Genomic DNA, 16,803 nt, shown 5'->3' with positions numbered 1-16,803 from the left:
TGATAATAAAGGTTTGAATTTGACTATGACATATTTTTCTTTTCTTTAAAAATGTATCGATAATAAAGGCTTGCATGTTAGAGAAAGATAGAGCGCGCGTGCTACGAGTGAAGAAAGGATGGAAGAATTAATAGAGTACGAGTTTCTTTTGTATAATACAGTGAAAATATGAGTCTTTATTTATACACGATCGGTTCAGTAAATACAAAATCTAAATGTGGATCCTATGTAAATAGGATTTTTTCTACATGATTTGTAATCTTTTTCATAAATTTTATCATAGATCTGACGATTCTGAGGATCTATGTTTTTTGTTTATGTTTTCAATATCGTTGAGAAGATTTTCTAATGGCAAGTTTCTTGAATATTATCACTCACAGATCAGTGATCGTTAAAGTTTGAGTTTTATGTTCATGCTTTGTACTAACGATTGTTTTTTTTCCTTTCTTTGTTGAAATTTTCATGAAACGGAGAAATTTTGGACGGAGTCCATTGGACATAATGAAATATATAAAAGTGCATAAGTGCTCGATGTACCACAGTGGTGTCCTGGAAGATCAAGGAATCAGTCGCTTCAGTTACTGATGCTTCAGTTATTGATAAGCATAATATGGTTAATCATGCGAACATAGCCAACGCAGTCCAGTATATTCGAAACGCAGATAGTAGATATACTAGGCGGGTTCTAAGCCATGGGGCTAGAGGGGAATGCGGGGTGCGGGGAAGTACTTGTAGGCGCGGGGAATACCTAACGCGGGGGAAAGAGGAGGAAAGGTCTAATCTCCTACACAATAGGGCTCCATTTTTGTTATCAAAATTAGACCATGTTTTTCTTTAAAAATGCATTGATAATAAAGGTTTGAATTTGACCATGACATATTTTTCTTTTCTTTAAAAATGTATCGATAATAAAGGCTTGCATGTTAGAGAAAGATAGAGCGCGCGTGCTATGAGTGAAGAAAGGATGGAAGAATTAATAGAGTACGAGTTTCTTTTGTATGATACAGTTTTTCAATTTTTATGGTTTTTCCTGGCGCGTCGAGGCAAAGGATGGGAAGTAAAAGACAATACACATGAAATAAGGCGAACAAAAATGTTTTATTTACATCTTATTACATCGGTTTTCGTACTTATTAAAAACTAAAGCTAATAGTTCGCAATCGATGAAAGGCTTGCATGTTAGAGAAAGATAGAGCGCACGTGCTACGAGTGAAGAAAGGATGGAAGAATTAATAGAGTACGAGTTTCTTTTGTATAATACAGTGAAAATATGAGTCTTTATTTATACACGATCGGTTCAGTAAATACAAAATCTAAATGTGGATCCTATGTAAATAGGATTTTTTCTACATGATTTGTAATCTTTTTCATAAATTTTATCATAGATCTGACGATTCTGAGGATATCTATGTTCTGTTTATGTTTCCAATATCATTGGGAAGATTTTCTAATGGCAAGTTTCTTGAATATTATCACTCACAGATCAGTGATCGTTAAAGTTTGAGTTTTATGTTCATGCTTTGTACTAACGATTGTTTTTTTTTCCTTTCTTTGTTGAAATTTTCATGAAACGGAGAAATTTTGGACGGAGTCCATTGGACATAATGAAATATATAAAAGTGCATAAGTGCTCGATGTACCACAGTGGTGTCCTGGAAGACCAAGGAATCAGTCGCTTCAGTTACTGATGCTTCAGTTATTGATAAGCATAATATGGTTAATCATGTGAACATAGTCAACGCAGTCCAGTATATTCGAAACGCAGATCAGGAACAGTTCGCACATATCAGAGACGAAGTGTTCGAAGTACTCGAAGAAGTGAACTTCGAAGAACTAATGGATCAAGAGATCGATTCCGACGAAGAAACATTATCGGACGACGCTGGCTATACTAGCGATTTGAGCGAGATTGATACAGATTATATACAAAGATTTGTGTCATCATCAGAAATCCGTGCACTGAACAACCATACAAAACATTGTATAATCCATTGTTATTATACAACGACGGATGGTGCTTTACGTATATGTGCAGAATGCATGATACGTTTGAATGAGACTGATATCGCAAGATTGTATCTCATAAGGAAGCACGATGTTGGACATATTTACGCGCTAAGTGGTCAGTCTTGCACAAATTGCAGACTACCAACATACCTTATATTTCCATGCAATAAGTGCCCACAGTGCACACATTGAAAAAACTATTGCGAATAGTATTGTGAATGAATCACATGCAAGTGCTCCGTAGAAGAGTGTGATCTAAAGACTGTAAAAAAAAAAAAAAAAAGACATGGAAAATCACGAGCGAGTACGCGAATTGTTGGAACAGTGCGGCCGGGTCGCTACTCTGGTGGAATATTTCGCGTGGCTGCAACGATGTGACGAGTGCATCGAGCAGCTTGAAGAACTTTGTCGTGCCAAGCGTCCACGTCTCGCCGTTGGACACAGACAATCCATGGTGGCGAGGATCGCACGACTCGCGAGTGCAAAAGTGCAATTGGAGCAACGTTTCATGCACATTGGTGGCGACTACGCGAGTGGCGAGTACGCGAATCGCGACGAAAGATCTCTCATCTGGCGAGAGATCGACGCCGCGTTTGAAAACCGTGTATCGACAGGTGCTGTGATAAACTCTAATCACATTGAGCCGCGACGGTTTTTGGAAGACGCGAAGGAAATAGTGTTCGAGCGTGTGCGAGACGCAGTAGAAAGACACGGTAGCGCAAAAGTGAATACTGCGTTCAATGGCGAGTTTGCGACGAAGGATAAACGTGCCAATAAGAGCATAATTACAAAGAACAGCGAAATATATCGTTGCACCGATATGCACGAGTGGTACGAGCGACACGTCGTTGAGCCTATCCTAGCATCGCTCGAAGAATTCCAGGAACGTGACAGCGGGTGGGCATTGTCGCGAATCCTTAATTTAATAGTTAATGTAAATAAACATAATCCAATGCACGCGGGATGTCACATCGAAGTGCCACGAGAAATAGTGACGAAACGGGCGGTGATCAGTGTTCATTCGGCAGACAATGCATGTTTCGCGTGGTCGGTAGTCGCCGCTCTGTACCCTGCAGAAACATATGTAAATCGGGAATCGTCATATCCACATTATACAACAGTACTAAATCTCGCAAACATTGAGTTTCCAATCACTTTAAAGGATATTTATAAATTCGAACGGTTGAACGCGGTGTCGATCAACGTGTACGGCATCGAGAATAAACAGGTCCTTCCTCTGCGACTCACCAATGAAAAGAAGGAGAAACACGTCAACATGCTGTACGTGCAAGATCCACGCAACGATGGTATTGGGCATTTTGCATGGATAAAAAACTTATCCCGTCTCGTGAGTTCGCAGATTAGTAGAAAAAAGAACAAGAAATTTTTCTGCGATCGGTAAATATACATGAAAAATTATTATAATTTTCCGTCTCATTAATAAAATAATGGTAATAGTTATAATTTTTTTTTCTTTTTTCAGATGCATGCACTACTTCAATACCAACGAAAAATTGCAGTCGCACGTAATGGACTGCGAAAAGATGAACGACTTCGCTATCAAACTGCCGAGCGTGGACGACAAGTGGCTCGAATTTGGGAACCACTGCAATAAGCAGAGCGCCCCATTCATCGTCTACGCTGATTTGGAGTGCGTTCTACGGAAGATGGAACTTGAAAGGGAAAATGCATCGTCGTCGTCGTACACGCATCAACAGCATGAGGTATTTAATATAGGATACTACGTGCGATGTTCATACAACGACGCGTTATCATTGTATCGGTTCCGTCGCGATGAAGATTGCATAACGTGGTTCGCGCGACAACTCAATGATTTGGCGCATCAAGTTAAAAATATAGTATCCACCAACGTACCCATGGAAACGTTGTCGAAAGAACAATTGGAAGCGTACTGTAGCACGACGCGTTGCCATATTTGCGAGAAACCGTTCGCGCCAGACGATACGCGGGTCCGCGATCATTGCCATCTCACCGGTAGATTCCGTGGTCCAGCGCATGCAAATTGTAATTTAAATTATAAAAATTCATTTTATATTCCGATCGTTTTTCACAATTTATCAGGCTACGACGCGCATTTTATAATTAAAGAATTGCTACCGCGTTCGAAGGACATGTAAGTTTATTACCGATAACTAAAGAAAAATATATTTCATTCACTAAAAATGTCGATAGCACCAAAGACACAAATGAAAAGAATTTTCAGAAAAATTGCATAAAATTATGATTTATCGATTCTTTAAAATTTCTAAACGCAAGCCTCGATAAATTGACATCGTTTTTAAGCTGAGACAAATTAAAAATTGTACGTTCCGAATTTCCAACATTATCAGATGAAGAATTTGAATTACTCACACGAAAAGGTGTCTTTCCGTACGAGTACATTGATCGCGTCGAAAAATTGCAGGACACGCGCTTACCACCGCGCGAATTATTTTTCAGTTCGTTGACAGGCGATACAGTATCCGAGAGCGATTACGCTCACGCCGCGAACGTCTGGAAGCGATTCTCCATTCAAACGCTCGGCGAGTACAGTGATCTGTACTTGAAAACTGATGTCTTGTTATTGGCCGACATTTTCGAAAATTTCCGCGAAAGTTGTGTCGCGAGTTACGGTCTCGATCCTGCGCATTACTATACATTGCCTGGTTTCACGTGGGATGCGATGCTAAAACATACGCGTATAAGATTCGAGTTACTCACCGACATCGATATGGTAATGTTCATTGAGCGCGATATACGCGGTGGTCTCAGTCAATGTTCCAGTAGATACGCACAGGCTAATAACAAGTACATGCGTTCGTACGACTCATCGAAACCATCGTCGTACTTGATGTACTACGATGTTAACAATTTATACGGATGGGCGATGTGTCAACCATTGCCATACGCCGAATTTCGATGGGTCGAAGACGCTGCGAATTTTGACGTGAGTGCGATCGCTCTGGATTCATCCATCGATTACATTCTCGAAGTCGATCTCGAGTATCCACAACATCTACACAATCTGCACACTGACCTGCCGTTTTGTCCGACGCGCGATAAGCCGCCCGGCAAGCGCGAGGCTAAACTTTTAGCGACGCTGTACGATAAACAGCGTTACGTCATCCACTACCGCAACCTACAGCAATGTACTTGTCACGGTCTTCGCGTAACAAAGATTCATCGAGTACTACAATTCGCGCAATCTCCATGGCTTCGCGATTATATTGAACTCAATACAAATTTCAGAATTCGCGCAAAAAATGATTTCGAGAAAAATTTATATAAATTAATTAACAACGCGGTATTCGGTAAAACTATGGAGAATGTGCACAATCACGTTGACGTAAAATTATTAACAAAATGGGACGGACGGTACGGTGCGGAGACAATGATCGCAAAACCGAATTTCCACAGCCGTAGCATCTTTGCGGAAAATTTAATCGCCGTCGAACTGCGCAAACTCGAGGTGAAGTTCAACAAACCGATTTACGTGGGTATGTGTATACTCGACATATCGAAAGTCTGCTTGTACGAATTTCATCACGAGTATATGTTACCACTATTTCGCAACAAATGTAAAATTATGTACACCGACACGGACAGTCTTGTATACAACGTCGAGTGCGAGAACGTTTACGAGACTATGAAACGTGATATCGCTAGATTCGACACGATTATCCGATGGACAACGCGTACGGTATGCCTCTCGCGAACAAAAAAGTATGGTCTGATGAAAGACGAAAATAACGCTGTGATAATGACCGAATTCGTTGGTCTCAGAGCGAAGATGTACGCGATGAGGGTGGATGGCAAGAGAGAAACTAAAAAAGCGAAAGGCGTAAAGGGTAACATCATAGCGCGAACGATAACGTTCGACGATTACACGCGGTGTTTGAATGAAGAGATTGAAATGACTCGTCGTCAATCGTGTATACGATCTAAACTGCACGATGTGTACACGATATCCGAATCGAAAATCGCTCTGAGTCCATACGATGACAAACGATACATCGTACCAGACTCGACGGAGACGTTACCGTGGGGGCATTGGCGGATACCTTTGTAATATATGTGTGTGTGTGTGTGTGTGTGTGTGTGTGTATCAACATTTATATCACTATTATGTTTTTTCCTACATTTTCATACAGTGTACATGTTACTATTATCATTATAATTTACACGTAATGCATTTTTTTTTTTACATTTATATAAGTATTACGTTTTATGTAGTATCATTTATTATGTATTACTATTATTTTCATTTTCATGTATCATACATTTATATATGTATTTTATATCTGTATACTGCAAAAACGAAGATGAATGGGAAGTAATAAAAAATATACATAGTTTATATACTTATATTGATATATTTTTTAATATTAGGTGTTGGAATTAATTCGTAGCGTTTTACAAGAGATGGCACAAGCAGTACACTATTTCGTTGTTACCTATAGTTCTGTATACATTGTAAACATCTATCATAGGACATCATTTGCCGTACATAACCTTTCTTGAAATCATAAATAACAATACTGTATAATTCATTGAATATGTCAAAATTTGTGCCAGATAAAGTGTTTTTGCGGGGAGTTTTGCTTCATTACTTTAATATGAACAAAAGTGCAGCTGAAGCTCATCGTATTTTAGTGGATGTGTATAGTGAACATGCTCTGGCTGAGCAAACGTGTAGGAAGTGGTTTGCACGTTTTAAAGCTGGTGATTTCGACTTGGATGACAAGGAGCGACCTGGTCAGCCAAAAAAATTTGAAGATAACGATTTGCAGGCACTGCTCAATGAAAACTCATGTCAAACACTTAAAGAATTATCTACGTCATTGGAAGTTGACTTCTCAACAATAGGAAAACGTCTTAAAAGTTTGGGCATGATCCAGAAGGAAGGACATTGGGTCCCATATGAATTGAAACCAAGGGATATTGAGAGACGTTTTTTCTCACGTGCGAACTGCTGCTTCAACGGCAGAAAAGAAAAGATTTTTTGCATCGGATTGTTACCGGTGACGAAAAGTGGATCCATTATGACAATCCAAAGCGCAGAAAGTCATGGGTTAAGCCCGGCGAACCATCAACATCACTGGCAAAGCCCAATATCCATGGCTCAAAGCTCCTGCTCTGTATTTGGTGGGATCAGAAGGGTGTCATATACTACGAACTGCTAAAACCGCATGAAACCGTTACTGGAGATCTCTACCGACGGCAACTGATGCGCTTGAGCCGTGCATTGAAGCAAAAACGGTCGGAATACTTCGAAAGACACGATAAAGTCATCTTGCTGCACGACAATGCTCGCCCACACGTTGCAAAACCGGTAAAAACATATCTGGAAACACTTAAATGGGAAGTGCTACCGCACCCGCCGTATTCTCCTGATATTGCACCTAGCGACTACCACTTGTTTCGATCATTAGCTCATAGCTTGTGCGAGCAGAAGTTCACATCTTACGAAGATTGTACAAAATGGTTCGATTCCTGGATTTCATCTAAAGATGAACAGTTCTTCCGACGCGGTATTCATTCACTGCCCGAAAGATGGTCAAAAGTAGTAGAAAGTGATGGGAAGTACTTTCATTAATGTATTTTTTAATGCTCATGTGAAATAAATAACATTCTTTCATTAAAAAAACGCTACGAATTAATTCCAACACCTAATATGTAGAAATAAAATACATGAATCAAAATTTTTATCAAATAACATTGTTTTTGTGTATCCATGAATTGTGTGATTCATCGAATCCCAGCCACTTGACGTACACCTTGTCTCCCTTCCTGCGCAGTACTTTCTCCACGAGATACACGTCTGGATGAGTAGCGCGATGCAACTCATACTCGTAGAACACTCCAGCGACGGATTTTCCGCAATAATCCTCGAGTAAATAGGTTACAGGATTGGTACGCTGCACCTTAACGATCGTAAACACTTCGGTGGTCCAATTTGACGTGTAACCCTTCTCAAAAATCGTTTTGTACTTGCTCACGCGTACCGAATCGCCTATTTTGAATTTTGCAGGACCCGCGATCTTTATCGCGCTGTACACCGCGTCCAAGAGTCTTTCGGCGATCGCGGGAGTTACTTCGGCGGGTCGCATGCCGATGGTGCGATGCTTGCGCGCGTTGTAATCTGACAGGAGACGCGGCAGCTCGTCGACCCACTTATAATTGCCGTTGAGCGTAAACATCTTCCACATATCGTTCTTAAGCGTGCGATTGAACCGCTCGACTACTGACGCTTTCAACGTCGAATACGTGGAATAGTGATTAACATTGTGCTTTTTCAAGATTTTCTGCACATCAGCGTTGTAAAACTCTTTCCCCATATCCGTTTGTAAATTTTTTGGACATCTTCTACTCTCTCGAACGATCTCAGCGATAGCGTTAGCCGTCTCGCTTCCATCCTTGCTCTTGAGTGGTACGGCCCACGCGTATTTGCTCAACACATCGATGACGGTGAATATGTAATGGTGGCCTCTGTTGAAACCTGAGTACGGACGCATCTCAACGACATCAGCCTGCCACATATCGTCGTATCCCCGAACTATGACGCGCCTTCGCGGAAAATTTCTTCTCGCAGGAGCGTGCAATTCCTCAACGAGTTGACGTCTCTCGGAGCTAATTTTCTCTCTCTTTTTCTCAGATTTCTTTTTCATGATTCGACGTGTAATACACTGAGTACGAGAAAATAATGTATTTTTTCTCGCTGATGTTACTCAACTGAATCGTTTCTATGTGATTTAATTTATGATAAGACCAGCTTCGCGAAGTTCCTCGATGATCGACAGCATCTCGTTGTTGTGAGCGTTGTTGCCTGCTCGGTGCGAAGCGTCGAGCAATCGTAGACGATCCACCAGCTCGTTGGGATCATCCCAGTACTCGTAATCGATCGCGTTATCATTCAATGTCATCATTGCATGAGGTAATCCCTTTCCAGATTTCTTCTTCTGTTTCTTGGGTGTGATCGACATCAACGGTGCGATTACATGTTTGTACTTGTATCCCCTGTTGCTCAATAATCGACCCTGCGAATGGTACTTGTGTTTGTGCGCGTTCGTCACCAACAGCATGCTCTTGTACTTGTGCATATCGTCTTCCGTGTAGAGAGTATCGTCGGGAATTCTCTTGAAAATCAACTCGTAAAGACCAGGTGTACCGGCGTATCGTACGCCATCGATAATTATGTTGTCCGCGTCATCTACATCGAAACGTTTATTGCCAAACATCAGTCCATCCTTGTGTAGGTAAATGCCGTACACGTGATCTATACTGCTCTCTTTATCTTGCACTCCCTCAGGGCAGCCTCGACATACTTTTGCCCCAGTGGGCCCAAGCCGGCTCGTAACGCCTCTCAACCTTCCGACGTTTGCAGCTGATTTTGAATCTTCGTCGCTAGCGAGTCTTCCGTCGTTTCAAAAACATTCTCCAACGACTCTATCGTCGGTATGATTTTGACACATGGTGTGGAGGTTATCGGCTGTGCGCGATCGTGCGATCGATCATTGGATTTATGCAGAGTCGTGGAACGCTCGAACGTCTCATTCGCTTCTTCTGCCTCCTCCTTCTCTTGTTCCTCTTCCTCCTTCCTCTCACGTTTAGAGGCAGACATCTTCGTCGTGCGACTCTCTTTTTGTAGCGCGCATGCTGGGGGTTGTCGACGAAAAGTCGCAGCGGTTCGATAAGGGGTTTAAAATGTCTGTCCAACGCGATGCCCTCCTCGATTCTACCGGTTTTCAGAGCGCGATGTTTCTTGCGGATCGACTCACTTGTCTTCTCGATCTCCCTCGCGATTTTTTCACGCTCGCGCACATTCGCCATGTTCGTCTCTGGCTAAGTATCGGTAACGACTGGTCACGTTACGGTATCGCGAACTCGTTAAATCCTTTTCTATATCGTCCGTTTGTGAGCTTACTGTCTTTGTCTATCACTAGAAATCCATATTTTTGCTGCCAACAGTCGCGGCACAACGTGAAAAATTCATCGTACGACATGTCAGTATTCACATGATCGTTGTAAACGTGTTTCAAGTTGGTACCGTCCTGTTTGAACAGGATCAGCAGGTTCGCGTTGTCACGTATCAGATGTTTAGGTATCCTCGCGTATGTCTGACAGAGATAGAAGCAGTCGACGTTCGCGTGGCGACCCATCGAAAAGTATTCTCTCACCGCATCCTGCTTGTCACATGCCACGTCATCAAAGATAAAGATAGAATTTGGATGCGCCTCGCTCGGTGGAACGATGTCGCTGTTGTTGGAGAACGTAAAATAGCCGATTTCGTCAATAGACGTAAACAAATTTTCGAGATATCGATACTTTGGCTGTTGCAACGATTTCGAGTAGACGTACACGTTTTCGAAACGCACACCATTCGGGCTCTCGAGTAAGCTTATGAGAACGTTGGTTTTACCACAATTCGATGGGCCGCAAATGATCGCGCGTATAGTACTCGGCAGCATTTCACCGTGCTTGCGCTTCTCCACGCTGCCTCCCATCATTTGCGATTTCGCGTCACAGTTCGTGACGCGTATCGACAACGGTTGCGGCACGAATTTCATGCTCACACTAAGGCTACGCGCTCTCGAACGACTATTTAAAGGCGCGCGAATTTACGAGTCGCGCAGTAGCAAAATGTATCTCATGCTGTGTCATCCTTTCGACATTCAGGACTTGAACGCTGAGCAGCTGCAGTATATACCGAAGGTTGTACTCTTACGCGTGTACGGTGACTATATCGACTACGTGTGGGACAAGCTTCCGGAACACGTGAAGGCGGATTCGGAGGTTCAAACGTATCGTCGCTGCGACGAGCACTACAATCAGCCGTGGCAGAGGACGCACATCGACGGTCCCGCACCTAAGATAAAGGACTGTAACGAATGTCAGCGTCGGGCGGCAGTCTGTTGAATCGAACGATAAACGCGCTTCCTTTCGAGTTACATATTCCGGGCTACCAGTTTTGCGGCCCGGGCACTCGGCTTACGAAGCGATTAGCCAGAGGTGACGTGGGCATAAATCCGCTGGACGCGGCGTGCCGAGAACACGACATTGCATATTCTCGAAGCAACGATTTCACCGATAGACACGCGGCAGACAAAGTACTCGCCAAGGAGGTGCGGAAACGTGTCACCGCGAGAGATTCGGCTCTGAGCGAGAGAGCTGCCGCTGCTGCCGTTTGGGCAGCGATGAAAGCCAAGACCAAGATCGGCATGGGCATGAAATCAAAAAAGAAGATGACAACGAGGAAGAAGACAACGAAAAAGCGGATACTTCCAACGGCAAAACGAGGTGGTGCATTACCTTTTCTACCAATGTTGGGCGCGCTCGGGTCCTTGATTGGTGGAGCGGCCAGCGTGGCGAAAGCAGTAAACGATAGCAAAGCCGCGCGACGTCTGCTCGAGGAGCTGCAACGTCACGACCGCGCGATGGAACAGGGCCGCGGTCTGTATCTCGCTCCGTACAAATATGGACGCGGACTATATCTCGGCCCCTATAAACGCGGACAGGGTGTAGCAGTGAAGAAAAAAAAAAACGCCAAAAAGACGATAAAAATGCCCTCGGATGCAACTACCAACGTGCAATTGGACGTGCTCGCGAGATGTATGCGCGTACCATACTTTAGAGGTGTCTTCATGCGTAACGCTTTACCGACGAGCGGGGTGCACCGAAACGAAAGCGGTATTGTGAATCTGGACGATGCGACCGGGCCGGGTACTCACTGGGTAGCATACGCCAAGAGGAACAACCACGTCATATACTTTGACAGTTTCGGTAATCTTCGACCGCCCAAGGAACTAGTGCGATATTTCGAGAACGGTGCTACGACGATAGAGTACAATCGTACGTCCTATCAGACGTACAATCAGAGCTTCTGCGATCAAATGTGTCTGCAGTTTCTACAAACGGTAGACGCGCGTGAATTTAAAAAGCTCGACGAGGTGCTGTAAAATCTCAGTATTAGTCGAACGCTGTTTCCGTCATGTCGCTGACACTTACGCTGAGCGGGAAGAGCACCGTCCTCGCGGCGAACTACTTTCCCTCCATAGATTTGAGTTACGAGCTCGGTCTGGTGATTTTTGAGACTTATCACACGATACCGAATGTAAACGAATGGAACAATAAATTTTATTTTGGCAAAGACGATGCAAAAATTACAATTCCCGAAGGTTCGTACGAAGTGCGAGACATAAATGAATTTTTGAAACGTATGATTTTACGGAGACATTTGCACCGCAACGCACTTGAAACCGTTGACGTAGTGCATGATGACAACAACAACAACAACAACAATAACAGCAACAACAACAACATCAACAACAATGACACTGATGATAATTGTGAGGGTGGAGAATACCCGATTACGCTCCGCGCAAATTACAACACGATGAGATGCGAGATTAAATGTGCATACAGAATAAACTTTGGCAAGCCCAACAGCATTGGATCGCTGCTGGGATTCTCGTCGAAGCGTATGCTGCAACCGCGAAGATGGCACGAATCGAACATGTCGATCAACATAATGAATGTAAACGTTATCCGCGTAGAGTGTAACGTGACCGCGGGCGCGTACAGCAACGGCAAAAGCGCGCACACGATACACGAATTTTCACCGAGCGTGCCACCAGGATATAAGATATCGGAGAGGCCTACGCAGATCATTTACCTGCCGATCACGGTACGGAGCATTACGGATCTAACGATACGCGTCGTCGACCAGAACGGACGATTGCTCGATTTTCGCGGAGAGGAGATCACCGTCAGATTGCACGTGCGACAGCGACAGCGAGCGTGAGATGCTCGTATTGAACGGAGCGGAGCGCACGCAGAGAGATAACGCATTCTTTACAAAGCTGGTAACATCACCGCTCGATAACGCTTGCTCATCCAACTGCGTCAGCAAGAAGAAGCTCAGTGCGTCGAACGTTAAATTTTTACAATCTTTGGGATTCGTGGTGCGCAACTTTTAAGATGACTGATATCTTAAACATTAAAGATGAGCCGATCTTTGACGATCGCATCGTCAAGATTGAGACTCACACGTACAATCCGTTCGCTAATACAACATTTGGGTACAGTGACGAAATAAGAATACCTATACAGCAACAGGATCTGTACACACTGCCGTACGAAAGCTTTCTATATGTCGAGGGAAAACTGACGAAGAACAAAGCTGTCCAAGATGCTCATGTGGCATTGGCAAATAATTGTGTCGCGTTCATATTCGATGAGATTCGATATGAACTCAATGGTGTGGAGATTGATCGTAATAGAAATGTGGGTATAACTAGCACGCTCAAAAACTATGTAACAGTGTCATCCGACAGAAGCGTGATTCTACGGAATGCCGGCTGGGATGCGCAGACTACTGCAACCGGATATTTTAATTTCTGTGTACCGCTCTACGTACTGCTGGGATTTTGCGAAGATTACAAACGCGTGGTGATTAACGCTCGTCATGAGTTGATTTTAATACGAGCGCGCAACGACAACAATTGTCTGACGGGAGATCCGGCGGTAGAGCCAACGCTCGAATTATTCAAAGTACAGTGGCGAATGCCGCATGTGTTATTGAGCGAGATAAATAAGCTGTCGATGTTGCGCGCTTTGGAGAGCGGACGATATCTGAGCATGGCTTTTCGCTCGTGGGATTTGTACGAATTTCCACTCTTGCAGAGCACAACCAAGCATTCGTGGGCCATCAAGACGGCTACTCAGCTCGAGAAGCCGCGTTACGTTATTTTCGCTATGCAAACAGGTCGAAAAAACATCATGTCCGAGGATGTAAGTCGATTCGATGACTGCAAATTAACCAATGCGAAACTTTACCTGAATTCGGAATGTTATCCGTACGATGACTTGAATCTGGATTTTGACAAAAACAGATGTGCGATTCTGTACGAATTGTACGCGCGTTTCTGCAAGGGCTACTACGGATACGACTATCTCGAGCCGAGTCTCACCTTTACAACTTTTTTACGTTATGGTCCATTCGTGATCATTGATTGCTCTCGACAGAACGAATCAATCAAGAGTGGCACCGTGGACGTGCGATTAGACTTTGAATGTAAAGAGGATGTACCTGCAAATACAACAGCCTATTGTCTCATCATACACGATCGCGTGATTCAGTATAATCCATTGACCAACGTTGTGCGCAAAATCACCTAAGTGCACCTCTAACACGATAAGATCTACGATACGACCACAATCGACTGCAGTCTTCTCGACAACATGCTCATGCCAACGTTCGTGGATCTGCAAGGATTCATCGTTAATAAGAAATTTATCGTGAAGGAAGTGGCGGTGCTGAAACAGGGGACCGTTCTCACGCATTACATTTTTACGAGTCCTGTGCCATGGAAACTTTTGACAAGATCCGACAGGTTTTGCGCCTCCTGGTTGATTGCTTATCACCATGGATTGCAATGGGAAGACGGGACGATCCCGTACAACGAGGCGAAACGTCTGATCACAGCAGCTGTATTTGAAGATGATGCTATCGTGTACGTTAAGGGACGCGAAAAACGAACGTGGCTGTGGAACTTGCTTTTGGACGATGAGCGAGAACGCATTTACATTGAGACCCTGGATGCAGTTTACGAAGACATGGAATCTTTATCTAATCTAGATGTTACTAATATTATACGATGTGGACAACATGTTAAGAATTGCGCGTTACAAAATGTTTTGAAAATATATAACTGGTGGTTGCAAAAGAATTTTTTAAATAAAAATACATTAACATATTTATTATGTATTTCTTTTCCCTTCCTTTGTAATGTATAAACGTATGTATAAACGTACGTATGTGTGTATAAACATATGTATAAACGTATGTATAAACATATGTATAAACGTATGTATGTATGTACGTGTGTATAAATGTATGTATAAACGTATGTATAAACGTATGTATAAACGTATGTATAAACATATGTATAAACGTATGTATAAACATATGTATAAACGTATGTATGTATGTACGTGTGTATAAATGTATGTATAAACGTATGTATAAATTCGTGATAAAGAAAATATGTAGAAAGACTTGATAAAACGTGTCGCAACATGTTCGAAATTTTTGGAAAAGAGGGGGAGAACCTATCTTCTCTCATCGATTCCAGAAGTATTACCATTTAGACGGATGCAATCAGTCTTACGATACCCGCTTATACGAACGGTCGAAAAAAAAAATGTACGCTAAAGAGAACAGTGCATCGTGTGATGTGAAGAAGGAATATAACATGTAAGTTCCAACGTTCTATACATAAAAGAAACGTTTTTTTAACATTATGTATGTACACAGTATGGAGCATCGTGCAGTGCGTTTACTGAGCAGACGTTACGATCTGACGAATACGGGCTACAAATTTTTAGAAATTGGAATCAACGTTGGCCCACCGAGTTACGTGGAGATCGTCCTTGGAGATCATCGCGGACACGAATTATCGCTATCTCTCGAAACATGGAAGAGTCTCTACGAGCAGCGAGGAAATATTTATAAGCTGTTTCGAAATGAATACAAGGATAATTTTATAAGCGTTGGACCGCTAATCATCAGTGTTTTCATGCTGAACTATGCTACGGTCGTACGTCTCGATTCTTCATCTGTACGCATTATGATGACCGAAACGACGCTACGCCGTATGTTTGACTTTATGGTGTGTCGATGTAACATTCGAACGATTAGCTCGACTCATCGATACGGTAGATACCAAGTATACGCGATTCTCCAACATCGCATCTGAGAACATTATATGTGATAGCGACATTTTCAATGGACAGCAGCTCATTGATTGTGAATTGTTAGCTTTAGTTTTTAATAAGTACGAAAACCGATGTAATAAGATCTAAATAAAACATTTTTTGTTAGCCTTATTTCATGTGTATTGTCTTTTACTTCCCATCCTTTGCCTCGACGCGCCAGGAAAAATCATAAAAATTGAAAAAACTGTATCATACAAAAGAAACTCGTACTCTATTAATTCTTCCATCCTTTCTTCACTCATAGCACACGCGCTCTATCTTTCTCTAACATGCAGGCCTTTATTATAAGCGATTCTCCAACATCGCATCTGAGAACATTATATGTGATAGCGACATCTTCAATGGACATCAGCTCATCGATTGCGAACTATTAGCTTTAGTTTTTAATAAGTACGAAAACCGATGTAATAAGATGTAAATAAAACATTTTTGTTCGCCTTATTTCATGTGTATTGTCTTTTACTTCCCATCCTTTGCCTCGACGCGCCAGGAAAAACCATAAAAATTGAAAAACTGTATCATACAAAAGAAACTCGTACTCTATTAATTCTTCCATCCTTTCTTCACTCGTAGCACGCGCGCTCTATCTTTCTCTAACATGCAAGCCTTTATTATCGATACATTTTTAAAGAAAAGAAAAATATGTCATGGTCAAATTCAAACCTTTATTATCAATGCATTTTTAAAGAAAAACATGGTCTAATTTTGATAACAAAAAAAGGAGCCCTATTGTGTAGGAGCCCTATTGTGTAGGAGATTAGACCTTTCCCCCTCTTTCCCCCGCCTATTAGGTATTCCCCGCGCCTACAAGTACTTCCCCGCACCCCGCATTCCCCTCTAGCCCCATGGCTTAGAACCCGCCTAGTATATCTACTGCGGCAGTAGCGCGGCTCACTCTTGCTGCTGTCCAGACTTTCGTCGGCGAATCCTCGCGCTCTTGTTTTACCTTGTCGGTGCGATGGTGGCAACATCAGCGGAGGTGGCGGCAGCGGTGGCGATTGCGGGATCTTTCTTATTTCC

The 16,803-nt window shown here is 42.8% G+C and overlaps 5 protein-coding genes and 1 pseudogene across 5 annotated transcripts; 5 read left to right on the top strand and 1 right to left on the bottom strand.

Annotated features, from left to right (window-relative positions):
- The first annotated feature begins 1,022 nt into the window (after positions 1 to 1,022).
- On the top strand, positions 1,023 to 3,701 carry LOC147906872 (uncharacterized). The gene has a single exon (XM_087415008.1). The coding sequence runs from the start codon at positions 2,294 to 2,296 to the stop codon at positions 3,407 to 3,409; it is 1,116 nt and encodes a 371-aa protein (XP_087271134.1). The 5' UTR covers positions 1,023 to 2,293; the 3' UTR covers positions 3,410 to 3,701.
- LOC147906871 (uncharacterized) lies at positions 3,456 to 4,288 on the top strand. The gene has a single exon (XM_087415009.1). It carries the CDS (start codon positions 3,456 to 3,458, stop codon positions 4,143 to 4,145), a length of 690 nt encoding a protein of 229 aa, XP_087271135.1. The 3' UTR covers positions 4,146 to 4,288.
- A 4,471-nt stretch (positions 4,289 to 8,759) lies between these two features.
- LOC147906870 (uncharacterized) lies at positions 8,760 to 9,628 on the bottom strand (annotated as a pseudogene).
- A 1,267-nt stretch (positions 9,629 to 10,895) lies between these two features.
- Positions 10,896 to 11,963, top strand: LOC147906869 (uncharacterized). The gene has a single exon (XM_087415266.1). It carries the CDS (start codon positions 10,896 to 10,898, stop codon positions 11,961 to 11,963), a length of 1,068 nt encoding a protein of 355 aa, XP_087271392.1.
- A 452-nt stretch (positions 11,964 to 12,415) lies between these two features.
- On the top strand, positions 12,416 to 14,184 carry LOC147906868 (uncharacterized). The gene has a single exon (XM_087415216.1). The coding sequence runs from the start codon at positions 12,985 to 12,987 to the stop codon at positions 14,182 to 14,184; it is 1,200 nt and encodes a 399-aa protein (XP_087271342.1). The 5' UTR covers positions 12,416 to 12,984.
- Positions 14,185 to 14,247: 63 nt separating this feature from the next.
- Positions 14,248 to 16,221, top strand: LOC147906867 (uncharacterized). Its single transcript, XM_087415219.1, has one exon. It carries the CDS (start codon positions 14,248 to 14,250, stop codon positions 14,800 to 14,802), a length of 555 nt encoding a protein of 184 aa, XP_087271345.1. The 3' UTR covers positions 14,803 to 16,221.
- The last annotated feature ends 582 nt before the right edge of the window (positions 16,222 to 16,803 follow it).

Source organism: Acromyrmex echinatior, chromosome 17 (genome assembly GCF_024713525.1).
Source record: "Acromyrmex echinatior isolate Ae372 chromosome 17, ASM2471352v2, whole genome shotgun sequence".
Classification (NCBI taxonomy): domain Eukaryota; kingdom Metazoa; phylum Arthropoda; class Insecta; order Hymenoptera; family Formicidae; genus Acromyrmex; species Acromyrmex echinatior.
Note: the sequence above shows the minus strand (reverse complement) of the source record. Positions and strands in the feature narration are given on the sequence as shown.

Bases quoted from the DNA above. Each gene is read 5' to 3' on its own strand.
- LOC147906872 (XM_087415008.1), top strand. From the start codon at position 2,294: ATGGAAAATCACGAGCGAGTACGCGAATTGTTGGAACAGTGCGGCCGG.
- LOC147906871 (XM_087415009.1), top strand. From the start codon at position 3,456: ATGGTAATAGTTATAATTTTTTTTTCTTTTTTCAGATGCATGCACTAC.
- LOC147906869 (XM_087415266.1), top strand. From the start codon at position 10,896: ATGTCAGCGTCGGGCGGCAGTCTGTTGAATCGAACGATAAACGCGCTT.
- LOC147906868 (XM_087415216.1), top strand. From the start codon at position 12,985: ATGACTGATATCTTAAACATTAAAGATGAGCCGATCTTTGACGATCGC.
- LOC147906867 (XM_087415219.1), top strand. From the start codon at position 14,248: ATGCTCATGCCAACGTTCGTGGATCTGCAAGGATTCATCGTTAATAAG.